Raw genomic sequence first — 15,251 nt, forward strand, 5'->3', positions numbered from 1 at the left:
TTAACCAATTGCAAATAGAGGTCCAAAATCTTAGGGAAGAAAATAACTCCTTGAAAACTACAATTGGACATGAGTAATTGAATGATATTATAAGACATCAAGAAATAATAAAACTAGAAAAAATAGAAGAAAGGCTGAAACATCTCATTAGAAAAACAACTGATGGGGAAGGAAGAGGGAGAGAAAAATTTGGAACTAGAAATCTTATAAAAGCAAATGTTGAAAACTATCTCTACATGTAACTAGAAAATAAGATACTTTTATGATAAAAAACTACTTCCTATTTAAAAAAGAAAAACAACTCATCTAGAGAACAGAGGAGAAACAATATAAGAATTGTTGAAGTACCTGAGTTATGATAAAAAAAAATAATCTTGATACAGTATTACAAGAAATTATTAAAGGAAATTGCCCTGAAGTTCTAGAACAAGAGGGGAAACTAGAAATAGAAAAAAAATAGGGGAAAAAAATCTGCTTACCACCTGAAAGAGATCCCAGGAGGAAAACTTAGAGGAATATAATGGCTAAGTTTCAAAGTTCCCAAGTAAAGGAGAAAATATTGCAGGCAATAAGAAAAAAAAATCCTAAATAAAATAATAACCAAAAGATTACAACAATACATTGCAAAGAGTATACATTATGACCAAGTGGGAGTTAAATCAAGAATGCAATGATTGTTTAATATAAGGAAAACTATTAATATAATTGATTATATAAGTAATAAAAGTTTTTAAAATCATGATTATATCAATGTATGCAGAAAAAGCTTTTGATAAAATATAAGGTTCATTTCTATTAAAAACCTCTTGAAAGTATAGGTATAAAAGGATTTTTCCTTAAATTAATAAAAAGGCAATTATCTAAAACCATCAGCAAACATTATTAATAATGGGGATAAGCTAGAAGCCTTCCCAGTAAGATCAGGTGTGAAACAAGGATGCCCATTGGCACCAATATTCAATATTGCATTGGAAATTCTAGAAATAGCAATGAGGGGGAAAAGAAATAGAAGGAATCATACTAGGGAATGAAGTAATAAAATTATTTCTTTTTGCAGATAATATGATGATATACTCAGAAAATCCCAAAGACTCAAATAAAAAGTTAGTTGAAACAATGATTTTAGCAAGTAGCAGGATATGAAGTAAATCCACATAAATCATCAACATTTCTATATATAACAAACAAACCCCTGCAAGGAGAAATAGTAAAAGACCCCATTCAAGATAATTCTGGATAGTATAAAATATCTGGGAGTATAGCTGCCAAAACAAATGCAGGAACTATACAAACAAAATCACCCCCCAAAATTTTATGGAAATAAAAGCAGATTTAAATAATTGGAGAAATACTAATTGTTCAGAGGTGGCAGGACCAATATAATAAAAATGACAATTTTACCAAAAATTATTTTATTGAAGTAGAAAACATAATAAAATTCATTTGGGAAGAACAAAAGGTCAAGAATATCAAAAGAACTAATGAAAAAAATGTAAAGGAAGGAGGTTTAACATTACCAGATCTTGGGTTTTTTTGTTTGTTTATTTGTTTGTTTTGTTTTTGCAGAGCAATGAGGGTTAAGTGACTTGCCCAGGATCACATAGCTAGTAGGTGTCCAGTGTCTGAGGCCAGATTTGAACTCAGGCCTCCTCAATCCAGGGTGGGGCTTTATCCACTGTGCCACCTAGCTGCCCCCTAGCAGTACCAGATCTTAAACTAAATTAAAGGCAGTAATTACCAAAACTACCTGTACTGGCTAAGAAATAGAAAGGTAGATCAGTGGAACAGAATAGATATACAATTTACAGTAGCAAATAATTATAGTAACCTTGTATTTGATAAGTGTAAAGACTTAAGGTTTTCAAATAAGAATTCATTATTTGGTAAAAATTGTTGGGAAAATTGGAAAGCAGTCTGGCAGAAATTGGGCATAGACCAATATTTTACACTGTTTGCCAAGATAAGGTCAAAAGGGATACATGAGCTAGATATAAAGAGATATATTACAAGAAAATCTGAAGAACTTGGAACTTATTACTTATCAGACTTATGGATAGGTAAACAGTTTTTGAATAAACAAGAAATAGTGAGAGCAGAGTGAGATATGAAATTGATCATTTTGATTACATTAAATTTAAAAGGTTTTGTACAAATAAAACAAATTAACCAAGTTTGGAAAGAAAGAAGAAAATGGCGGGGGGGGGGATGTTTATGAACAGTTTATCAAATAAAGGTTTCTTATTTCAAATATATAAGTAATTTTGTCAAATTTATAAGAATATAGGTTGTTCTCCATTTGATAAATGGTCAAAGGATATGAATAGGCAGTTTTCCAGTGAAGAAATTAAGACAATTTATAATCTTATTAAAAATGCTCTAACTTGTTATTGGTTAGAGAAATACAAATTAAAACAACCTTGAAATATCATTTTATACATATAAGATTGGCTCAAATGATTGAAGGGGAAAGCAACAAATGTTGAAAGGGTGTGGAAAAAATGGAATACTGTATTGTTAATGAAATTGTGAATTGATCCAACATTTTTGGAAAGTAATCTAGAATTATGCCCAAAGAATTATTAAACTGCCTATACCCTCTGACCCAGCAATAGCACTACTAGGTCTGTTTCCAAAGATGATTAGGGAAAAAAGAAAAGAACCTATAGTTCTAAAATATTTATAGCAGCTCTCTTTGTGATGGCAAAGAAGTGGAAATTGCAGAGATGAATGTCAGTCGGGGAATACCCGAACAAGTTGTAGTATATGATTGTGATAGAATACTACTGTGCTATGAGAAATGATGCACTCGATAATCCTAGAAAAACATGGATACACTTGCACGAAATAATGAAGAATGAAATGAGCAGAACCAAGAGAATGTTGTATACAGTGAAAGCAATATTGTTTTAAGAACAACTTTGGGGGCAGCTGGGTGGCACAGTGGATAGAGCACCGGCCCTGGAGTCAGGAGGACCTGAGTTCAAATGCGGCCTCAGACACTTAACACTTACTAGCTGTGTGACCCTGGGCAATCACTTAACCCCAATTGCCTCATTAAAAAACAAAAAACAACTTTGAGTGAATAATTCATTTCTACTATTATAAATACCCAAATTAACTACAAAAGACATCTCAAGGCAGACACTATCAGCATCCAGAGAAAGAACTGATAAATTGAAGTATATATAGAATGATTTTACATATATATGTATGTATATACACACACACACACATACACACACACATATTTGTGTCTAATGTTAGCCATCTTAGTGATGGCAGGGGGAAGGGAAGGGGGAAAAAGGGGGGAAAAATCCATGATAACTTTATTATATATTTAAAAGGAACAGTAGGTTGTACATAATAGATTAGCCATTTCATGTACTATTGTATTTTTAAATTATTGTGTTAAAGAAATGTTTGTTTTATTCTGTAAATTAGAATTTAAAATTTTATTTAATTTAAATTCAGATATAGATAAATAACACTTGTCTTAACACTAGGGCTGAACTAGCTCTGTTCAGTGTGATTCCAAATGGTAAAGACTTTAAGGGATCTGTGATGTCAGTGAGGAGTGGGATGAGAGATAGAGGTAAGGAAAGAGATGAGTAAGGAATGTCTATTTCACAAAGGCCCCTTCTTTTTCTCAGAAAAGTTCTATATTTCTACTCTAATGTATACTCAGCCTTTTTTTATATGGGGTAAGGGGAAAGGGAGGGGAATAAGCATTTTATAGCTACTATTATATGCCAGGCACTATGCTAAGCACTTTATAAATATTATTTTATTTGACCCTTACAACAGCTCTGTGAGGTCGATGATGTTAACTCCATTTTACAGTCAAAAGTGAGACAAATAGAAGTTGTGGTTTGCCTACAGTAACATAGCTAGTAAGTGTCCTAGGCTGGATTCTAATTCAGGTCTTCCCTACTCTAGGTCCAGCACTCCATGTACTTTATTACCTAACTGCCTCTAGGTAGCTGTGGGAAGGATTCTATTGACTAAGTTCATTAGCCATTTCCTACTTGTGAATTTTCTTTTGTCAAAAGGTTTATTTATTTTTCTCCCATTATTGAAAGAAGAAACTGAATGCCTAGATATTTTGTAATGTCTTCACCATTTTAAGCAGAGTAACTAATTGTTTTGAAAGGTACTATGATGTGGTAGGTTAGAGTTGGATTTGAAGCCAGGAAGACTTGAGTTCAAGTTCTGCCCCATGACTTAAAACTGGCTGTCTTGACTGAGCAAGTCCTTACCTTCTAAGTGCTCTAGGTCAGTGGTGTCAAGCTCAAATAGAAACAAATCTCTGCAGGCCTCATATTGACTTAGGAAATCACATATTAACATTATGTTGTATTGTATTATTGTTTATTTTGTTAAAACAATTTCCTAATTACATTTTAATCTGGTTCAGACAGCTGAGGACTGTTGTGGGCTCCATGATGCTTGCATATTTGACTGCTCTAGGCAACTCTATGTCTGTAAGTTTCAGAAAAGGTGCCAATTTATTGTATTGATAGGAGTAATTCCTTATACCAGTGAAATTACAGGTGTCTAGTCTATATCCCAAACTAATTGTTATTTACTAAAATGGCTGGAACTCTATAGTCAAAACAAAATGTAAGGTTGGGCATTTAGATCTGTCTTGATTAAACATTAACAGTGTTCTTATGTTGCTATGTCAGACTGGAGTACAACATTAGGGAAATGAGAACATTCTTGGAACAGCAAACAGATCAGTTTGCTAGGAATACAGAGTCAGTGAGGGAGAATAATAGGAGCCAAGTTGTGTGAAGGGCTTTAAAACCAAGCAAAGGAGGTTATATTTTGTCCTAGAGGTAATAGGAAGCCAAAGAAGGTCCTTGATCAGTGAAATGCCTTGGTCAGCTTTGTGCTTTAGGAATACCACTTTGGCATCTGTGTGGACAATGGTGTGTAGATGATAGGGACTTGACCTAGGGATGCTGGCTAGGAGGATACTGCAGAGGTTTCACCTGAGAGTGTGAAGGCATTACTAGAGCAGTGACCATGGGAATACAGAGGAGGGAACAGATGTTGTGGGAGTAAAAGCAAGAAGAATTGGTAATTGATTGGATATGAAGGGTGAACAGTTTAGTTTAGGTTGGGATGACCCTGAGCTTGTGAACCTGGTTGACTGGAAATGCTGATTTCAATAGAAATAGTGGTTAGGATAAGTGATGAGTTTTGAGGGACACAATGAATTTGATATACCTATAGGATATCCAGTGGTTGTTGTCCAGCAGACTGTGGGTGGTGCATCACTGCAGCTCAGAAGAGAGAGATTAAGCCTGGATAATCAACATATATTGATGAGATAGCAGATTGCTTTGTTAATGCTAATAACGTGATGGAGGTACTAAGTCTTTATGGTCTTGCTACAGATCAGACACCATCAACAAATAATGGAATCAGAGCTAAGCCAAATAGTCTTGTTATGTCAACTGTACATAGATAGACCTGTGTTATGGGCCAAGGGACTGGTAGAACTGGGGAGATTTGAGTTAACCCCCTATTCCCATGAAACCAGAAGAGGCTGTTGTGAGTGAAGAAGTCATGGAATGGATCTGAGTCAGTTAACTTTGTACTTAAGTGTGTTGATTTGAGACCCAGCTGTTGGTCCTTTGGAAAAGAAAACTATCAAAACAGGTTTTAGCACTTAAGTAGGGAGATTCTGAGACTCTGGGGAGACCCTCCTTATCAACTGCTTTTAATTCCCTGGCTCTGGCATATTTTACTTGATTTTATTTTTGTTTTTTAACTACCTTGGGAACTGCTTTTACTTTAGGTGGGTGAGTGGGATTGTATATGTTTTTATTAAAGGAATTGTTGTTTCAACCCTTGAACATGACCTTGGATTATTAACTGGATAATAGTCAACTTTCCTACTTTGCTTTGGTTTTACAAATCAATTTTTTTTCTTAAGAAAGAAAGAAAGAAAAAACTCTTATCTTAATTGATCCTCTTTTATCTTCATTCTTCAAGGTTTGTTGGAGACTGATCCACTGCATGAACCTGATGAAGAAACAATCTCTCATATTGACCTCAGTAGTATGATATCTGAAGAAGAAAGAGAAGAGTTGAAGACTGAACTAGTTAAGGTAAGCTCAGTCATCCCCTCACTGTTCATATTTCTATCTCTAGAACTTGTGAGTTATTATTAGTACAATGAAGCTCACACACTATAATTATTTTGTCCTTCACTTAATACAATTTTATAGGCTAGTATACTGTAAAATGAGTCATTTTGCTAGATTAATTTTCAGCACTGATTGTCCATTGTCAGGTTGACTACAGAGGTAAAATGAATGGTTGGACTGTTTTAGCAAATAATGGTAATTAGTTGTAAATTTGTACCATTTATTTACTAGGGAATAATGAATCACTAAAAGGACTATAGAATTCATTCAGGATTATGACTTCTGGCATTGGTGCTCACTATCCTTTAAAAAAATAGTCCTTGTTTTAGTAAGCTATTGCTTAGAGTATTTGGAGAGTATTATTTTCTTGAAACAGCAGAATAACAAGTTATGCCCTTTCTTCGAGACAACTAAAATTCAAGAGATGCAATTCCAAAGGGAATTAATAGTAATTAAAAGGCCCTAGTAGAGAACAAAGTTCTTGAATATACTTAAAGTTCATGGACATATTTAAAATGTTAAGTCATGTGAGATTTAAAATTGGATATTAGATCATAAATCTCCCCTACTTAACCTTTCCCTTAATTTATCTCCCAGACTAGTAAATGGAAGAAGCTTCTGGTTTTCTAGTTAGAGCTTTTATTGTATGGTAGTCACAAAGTGATGTTGATTAGAAGGATAGGAAAATAGAAATACAATACAAATCGTCTTAAGTCTAGGCTTAGTCTATATTCTGTATAAAACTCACCAAAACCCAAGGCCACCTTTGGGGGGGGAGAGAGAGAGAGACCGAGTCAAGCGCGTGCTGTTAACCGAGAGCTGGGCCGAGTCGAACTCCAGTCAGCATCTGTCTGTGCAGCGCAGCCAGGAGACCAGCGGAGCAGGGAAAAAGCCCCACTTCCGTTCTCTCCTTGCCTTTTAAGCTCGCACCCCGGAAGTCGAGTGCTCAGCAGGCAATCTGGTGTGCGTCGCAGGCGGAGTGGTGTGCGTAGCTCATGCTGTTGGTCTCCTCCCCAAAAGGGTGGTCCTAAAAAAAACTGGCGTCTCTCCATTATCTAACAGACTGTTAAAACTTTTTACCACATTCCCCCCTTTTTGTTCCTCAAGAAACAAAATATTTCCTTGATGGAACAGTAAAAAGAATATAACTACTATTGCTAACTAATAATATGTGAACAACAATATAGAAAAGGAAGAGAGGAAAGTTTTGTCCAGAGGGGGCGATTTTTTTTTTTTTTGTCCTCATGAACCGACGCTTTGACATTAGTCTTGCAAAGGGAGAGCCTCTGCAGAGAGTACATGTTACAGATAGTGTATATTATAGCAGAAAGGAGATAGTAAAAACTAACAAAACATATAAAGTCTTTGAGTTCTCTTGTCTTCTTGAAGTGGTAAGATGTCATCAGGAGGAAACTGGATTCTGGTCTGGAAAACTGGATTCTGGACTCTGGTCTGGATTCTGGTCTGGAAAAACTGGATTCTGGACTCTGGTCTGGAAAGCTGGATTCTCTTCTTTAACTGTTTGAATTGCTGTATTTTTACTAAACCTTAGCATAGCATTGTCAATGATCAAATTAATAAATTCCATTACATTCCCTCCTTTATATCCTTAGACTTCTAATAGAGCGTTGAGGTAGTTATGCAATCTGTAACACTTTTTACCACCATGTGTCTGTATCAAAGCCAAATTTAGTATGTGTTCATGACACCTGAAAATGTTATGGAAAGGTTATCATACCATATCTCATGGTTCCGAGACAGCCAGTGATTGTGCTAGGCCACAGGTGAGTTCAACTGAGTGAGATAAAAAGATAAATAAGTTCAGTTAAATTAGGAGGGAGAAAGGATGAATACTGGACTGTGCCTAGTAATTGTGCTCTACATAGTCACCATCATAAGCAAACCATGGACTTACGTATACCTGTCTCTCCTTTTGTTGCACATATATTCTCTCCAGGGCCTGCATCAAAGTTCACAGCAAGTTAGTCTCTGAAATGATAAGTTTCCATACTTCCAAAATCTCATATTAATTTCACCAAAGACAGTATGATGGTAAAAATGCGTGCTATGCTGCATAACTGAGAACATATCAGTGATATATACAATAATGCCAAACCGTACCCAGAGTATAATGACATATAAATAATAAACGAATGTAAATAGCTGATTATATTAGACATTGTTACATAATCTTCTTTAGCAAGTAGACCACAATCATCTTATACATGAATTCTCTAGTATAATAGTAGCAGATACTTAAAGTGGTGATTAATTCATCAAAAAGAAATAAGACTTCAATTAGCAAGATTCAATATTCAATGTTTTCAGTGAGGTATCAAGCAATAGGGTTCAGTAACCCTCTCTCAAAAAGAAAGAGTAAAAAAAAAATTCTGGTAGCTTCTGAGGCCCGATGGCCTCACCCACATCATATATTTAAAATGTCTTTGAAAAGTCACTTAGTTTACAAAATCAGGTTTTAAAGAAAAGCAAAAGAAACAAAAGTAAAAAAAAAAACCAAAGCAAAATAAAAAATAAAAAGCAAAAGATTCACTAAGCACCCTTTTGTGCTCTTAAAGAACTTAAAGGTGTGGTGAATTCCAGGTCTTTTCAGTGCCTTTCAAAAGTCAAAACAAAACAAAAACAAAAAGAATTAAAAAAAAATAGGTATAGGGTAGGGAAAGGATGGGGGAAATTGAGGTGGGCCAGAAAACTAGGCCATGTGCTTCAGTGCTTTGCCTGTAGAAGGAAATGCTTGTTAAATTTTAAGGTATTTAAGCTGCTAGAATTTGGGGTATGCCACATTGTTTTAACTGGTTCCCCAAAGTGGCAGGGGTTTCTGAATTGTCATTGATCTTTCTAATGCTGTCATAGTGTTCTTTATGGTAGAAAATGTGGAGTTCTCTAGCATCAGTTTTGTCTGTGCCACTGATTTTCAATAAGGGCTGATTTAACTGATGAACTACCACATTCAGCTGATGCTGCTTAGCAAACGCTACAATTGTATCATTTCCTTCCCACTTTCCAAATTTCTTTAATTCATCACATATTCTTCAAAAGGGGAGTCATTTACTCTAAAAGACTCAAACTCTTGTCTATGGTTATCAGCTAAAGCCCTAAAAGGCAATTTCCATCTCCTGATACTTTACGAAGACTGAGTCCCAAAGCATTTAACTGATCAGTGGGATGTACAAATGGGAACTGCCTATTTCCTCTGAACTCTAAAAAAAACTGGCATCTCTCCATTATCTAACTGACTGTTAAAACTTTTTACCACAGTCATCACATCTGTCCACCCAATATTGATTCAGAATAGGCGATGGCACAAGAGGGAGAGAGTTTTTGTATTTATGACTTGAAAGTTTCAGACCTACAAAAATATTTATGGCGGTTCTTTTTGAGTTGACAAAGAATTGGAAATTGGGGGAATCCATTGGGGAATGGCTTAACAAGTTGTTGCATATGATTGTGATGAAATAATATAGTGCTATAAGAAATGATGAGGAAGATATTTTCAGAAAAACATGGGAAGACTTACATGAACTGATGCAAAATGAAGTGAGCAGAACCAGAAGAACATTGTACACAGTATTAGCAATAGTGTTACGATGTTCAAATGTGAAAGATTTAGCTACTCTAATCAAAGCAGTGATTTAAGATAATTCCAAAGGACTTATGATAAAAAAACACCGTCCATCTCCAAAGAGATAACTGATGAAGTTTGAGTTCAGATTGAAGCATAATTTTTTCATTTTCCTTATGTTTCTTGTTTTTTGTAACATGGCTAATATAGGAATATGTTTTGTCTTACTTAACATGTATAATTGACATCATATTGCTAGGGGAAAGAGGAAGAGAATTTGGAACTCAAAATCTAAAAATGATGAATGTAAAAAATAAATAATGTAAAAGAAAAAAAGAATGAAAGTTTGAGATCCATGCTATCCATGTCTTCTATGTTACTACCCATCATTTTCCTCTGAAGGGCCCTTGTTGTCTCTGGGTAGAACTGCAAAGTAGGTGAAGTTTGTCTTTTGTGCCTTCTCTCTTTAATATCTATGACCTCTTCCTACCTCCCAGTATATAATATGTTCTATCTTCCAAGCACCCAGAATCTTATAAATGTCTTCTGACTATGCAAAACACCCTACTACATCTGGAATCAAAATCCCTAGGCTGGTGTGATCTCAAGTCTAAGGAAATCGGGTTGTAAAATAATTTTTAGTAAATTGTGACTGTTACATAGGCTTAATCCTTTCAGTGATTGTTTGCTTCCTTCAAAGGGGAACTTGCTAACTCAAATATGTCAGTAATTAGTTGAAAGTGTTTGGGAAGTATGTTAAACAAGGATTGAAGAGTGAGTCAGTCTTTATATCACCCTTCTGTGTTGAACCTTCCCTAGACCATACTTCATCCCATACAGCTATCCACTTGGGCCAATTGGGAATATGCTAGGTAGTTTGTCAACTCTTGTTTAGGGAGCAATAATCAAATCAGTGTTGCTATTGATACTTGAAGGATAATCTACTTTTCCATAATTGTCCTGTTCCAAAGCTCTATTCATGGGTTTCTACTCCCTCATATAAATGTTTTCTGTCTAGTATGGGGCTTTGTTAACTTGGGACCTATTGACCTTTAGGGATAGATTTTAGAGAGTCTTAAATTTAGATAAGGACAAACCCCACATATTTATAATAATTCATGAACCTCTTTCAACAACAAGAAAAAATGTGTTCTAGACCCCAGAAATATGTAGCATTTCTGTTATTTAAAACATTGTACACAGAGACACTGTACACAGAGGCAGCAATATTGTTTGATGAAGAACTGTGAATGACTTGACTATTCACAACAATAAAATGAGCCAAGACAATCAATCCCAAAGGACTATTGATGAAACATACTATCTACTTCCAAAGAAAGAACTGATATTGATGGAACAGACTGAAGCATGCTATTTTCCACTCTTTCATTTTTTTCTTTTAATAATGTTTCCTTGTACAAAATGACAAATACGGTAATGTTTTACATAATCATACATGTATAACTCATATATGATTGTTTGCCACCACAGGGAGGGGAGAGGGGAGGGAGGGAAAGAAGGATAAAAATTGGAACCCAAAAGTATAAATAAAAATGTTTATTATTTAAAAAATGAGTTCTTAGGGAAAAAAATTAAAAAAAAATTTTTTTTCTGAGAAGGGCACTGGATTGCTGAAGGGGTCCAAGACAAGAAAAAGTTAATGTCCAGGGGCAGCTGGGTGGCGCAGTGGATAAAGCACCGGCCCTGGAGTCAAGAGGACCTGAGTTCAAATCCAGCTTCAGACACTTAACACTTACTAGGTGTGTGACCCTGGGCAAGTCACTTAACCCCAGTTGCCTCACAATAAAAAAAAAAAGTTAATGACCCCTGTTATGGTAAATTATAATATTTTTTGAGAATAGGGGCCATCTTGCTTTTCTGTTTTATCTCTAGTGATCAGCACAGTGTCTGGCTCATAGTAGGCACTTAATAGATACTTTCTTATATATGAAGTAGATCTTCCCAGTGCCCGTTGCTCACTCAGAGCCTCTGCCTCTCTAGGTAAATTAGCTTCTTCTGGTTTCCTAGAAATGTAGACTTTTGTCTTCTAACACGGAGAACTAAGTAAGCACTTAATAAATGTTTGTTGAATTGAAATGAATAGAACAGAACAATTTTAAAGGACTTTCATGTTTATTGTTTTAAAAACTTTTTTTTTTTTTAGTGAGGCACTTAGGGTTAAGTGACTTGCCCAGGGTCACACAGCTAGTAAGTGTCAAGTGTCTGAGGCCAGATTTAAACTCAGGTACTCCTGACTCCAGGGCCAGTGCTCTATCCACTGCGCCACCTAGCTGCCCCAAAACTTTTTTTTTAAAGGAGTGTTATTTCATTATTTAGCAAAATGGATGACAGTTGTGATTTTACATATAGTGAATCCTTAGTAACAAATCTTCTTATTTACCTCTTGAGTCTAAGCAAACTCTAACATGACTATACAGAATGCATTAACTGCTCTTAACAGAGTAGATATTTTCATAATAATGTCATCATGACTTCATGAGAGGGATAAATATATGACCTTTTGGAGTTAGTTCCTTTTCAGCCTATTTAAAGCTCCTAATAAGAATATATATTTGCAGAGGGAAAAAAAATGTGTCATAGCTACAGACTTCACTATGCCCTAGCCATTCATTTTCTACTTACATGCTACTGTGTGCATTTCTTTGAGCAATTTCACTTTGTCAGTTACTAAGTGGAAGAGCTGGTGTTAGGGCCCAGGTCCTCTGACTTCAGAGTGCTTAGCTTTTTTCACTGATACACACTGTCTCTTGGACTAATATCTCTGGTGTGAGGGTTTGCCAAGCCCTTTTCAGGACTGCTCATCTTCCTGTCACTCATCTCTCACTTGTGGCTCCAAGAAGCTGTAGCATGCACATCATCCACACTCCAGTAAAACTGTCTCTTCAGATGAGCTAAACCAAGTTGAGGGTAACTGACATTCTTCAAACCTGTCAGGGAAGTACAGGGATGGCTACCCCTTGGAGGTATGTGAAGACTTTCCCCAGTGGAATGGTTGGATGAGAACAATTTATTCAAATGGCCATGAAGATGGCTAAGGCAGGCACTATGGGGTGCATAGAGCTTGGTTAGACGTCAAAGATGCCAAAGTCATCCATTGCATTCTGGGCCATTGCCAGTCATTCTGAGTTTTGTCTTGCCCACTGGACTCTGATGACTCTGGAAGAGAGAGTGAGGTTGATAACTTTGTGCAACTCTGCCACACTTAAATCCAGTTCACACACAAGTCAAAATATTACCTGTTGATGTTATTGGTCCTCTTTGAAAATGAAGGACAGGGGCAGCTAGGTGGCACAGTGGATAAAGCACCAGCCCTGGAGTCAGGAGGATCTGAGTTCAAATCTGGACTCAGACACTTGGTACTTATTAGCTTCTGTGTGACCTTGGGCAAGTCACTTAACCCTCATTGCCCTGCAAAAAAAAAAAGAACTCATGAAAACGAAGGACAGACAACTGTGTGCAAACGGGGCCTAGGGAAGGAGTATGTATAGTTTAGTGTAAATTTACGTTGGAAAAAATAACTGACAGTGAACATATCTGACTCATGTAAATCAATGGAATCACCCTTATATACAAAATGTAGCCTGGACCTAAGAATTTGAGTGAAGGATCAGAAAAAAAACTGCATGTTTAACAGACAAACTGAAGAAAAGGCTTCTACTTTTCACATTACTACTTAGATCACACTACATATAGGATCTAGAAACCATTCATTTCTTCAGTATATATCTGGGGATGCAGAGAAAAAAATGAATTAATACTTGGCCTCAGGGAACTTGCCTTTTATCATGGGAGGTGGGGAAACAACATGTATACAAACATTTAAATATAAAGTAAAGGGAGTCATTTTGGGGTAGGAAGTGGAAAGTTTTTGTCTTTACTTCAGCCATAGCCAATATGTGCTATATATATATATATAGCACATATTTCAACTCGTTATTTCTTTAATATTTTTTTTGCATAGAAAAATTTAGATTTTTAGCCAGTAAATAAACAATTATTAAGCCCCTATGATATAACAGACATTGTTCTAAGGGCTGGGGATACAGATGTGAAAAAGACAGCCCCTTCAATCAAGGAGCATACCATCTAATGGGGGGAGCATAGAGGAAGGTCAGGAGAAAGGAAAGTAGCCAGAAAGGGGACCTTATTGAGAGGTCTGAAGGAGTGCAGCTAGGTGGGAAATGTGGAGAAGGTGGGCCTCAGCACTTTTCTTAAGTGGAGGTTCTGTAAGGAGCTCTTTACTCTTACCTTCCAATCCAAGGGGCCCCAGGGTCAGAGAGGATTTTTGAAGTGTTAGCACCAAGGCTGATATGATCTTGCAAGATAATGAGGTTTACCAGCAATACCACTTTTGGGTCTTTTTCCCAAAGAGATCATGGAAAGGGGAAAGGGACCCACATGTACAAAAATATTTATAGCTGCTCTTTATGTGGTGGCAAGGAATTGGAAGTTGAGGGGATGCCCATCAATTGGGGAATGGCTGGACAAGTTGTGGTATATGAATACAATGGAATACTATTGTGCTGTAAGAAACAATGAGCAGGAGGAGTTCAGAGAAACCTGGAGGGTCTTGCGTGGGCTGATGATGAGTGAGATGAGCAGAACCAGGAGAACATTGTACACAGTATCATCAACATTGTGTGTTGATCTACTGTGATGGACTGTATTCTTCTCACCAATGCAATGGTACAGAAGAGTTCCAGGGAACTCATGATAGAAAAGGATCTCCAAATCCAGGAAAAAAAAAAAAGAACTGTGGAGTATAGATGCTGAATGGACCATACTATTTCTTTTGGTTTTGGTGCTGATGTTTTTCTATTTTTGAGTGTTTTCATCATTGCTCTGATTTTTCTCTTATAACATGACTAATGCAGAAATATGTTTAATGTTATTATGTGTATATATATAAAACCTATATCAGATTACCTGCTGTCTAGGGGATGGGGGAGGGAGGGAGAAAAATCTGAAATTGGAAAGCTTGTATAAACAAAAGTTGAGAACTATCTTTACATGTAACAGGAAAAAAAAATACTTTATTAATTTAAAAAAAAAAAGACCCCCCCCCCAAAAAAAAAGATAGAGGTTGAGGGGGCATGATGGAGAAATCCAAAGGATTATAGCTGGGAGGAAAATGAATAAATGTATATTGATTTCTTGTTTGTTTGTTTGTTTGTTTTCCTGGGGCAATGGGGGTTAAATGACTTGCCCAGGGTCACACAGCTAGTAAGTGTCAAGTGTCTGAGGCTGGATTTGAACTCAGGTCCTCCTGAATCCAAGGCTGGTGCTTTATCCACTGTGCCACCTAGGTGCCCCCAATTTCTAATCATTATACTAAAGTATCTGAGCAGGTTTCATCCTTAATATATTACCAGAATGCTTAGAATTTCACAGTGGAAGCAAAGGGATAGAAGAGTCTTCAGCAAATTGAGATCCAGAAGAGATTTCAGAGATCATTTGGTATAATCTTTGCATTTTACAGATGAGGAAACAGT

General features: G+C 36.2%; 1 protein-coding gene across 3 annotated transcripts in view; it reads left to right on the forward strand.

Moving 5' to 3' along the window:
• TPD52L1 (TPD52 like 1) overlaps positions 1-15,251 on the forward strand; it is a 171,053-nt gene that overhangs the window by 81,476 nt on the left and 74,326 nt on the right. For all 3 annotated transcript variants that reach the window (XM_044004758.1, XM_044004759.1, XM_044004757.1), the window contains exon 2: positions 6,004-6,119. In XM_044004758.1, coding sequence (XP_043860693.1) covers positions 6,004-6,119 — 116 coding nt within the window. The remainder of the gene's footprint in view (positions 1-6,003; positions 6,120-15,251) is intronic.

This window comes from Dromiciops gliroides, chromosome 4 (genome assembly GCF_019393635.1).
Source record: "Dromiciops gliroides isolate mDroGli1 chromosome 4, mDroGli1.pri, whole genome shotgun sequence".
NCBI lineage: Eukaryota > Metazoa > Chordata > Mammalia > Microbiotheria > Microbiotheriidae > Dromiciops > Dromiciops gliroides.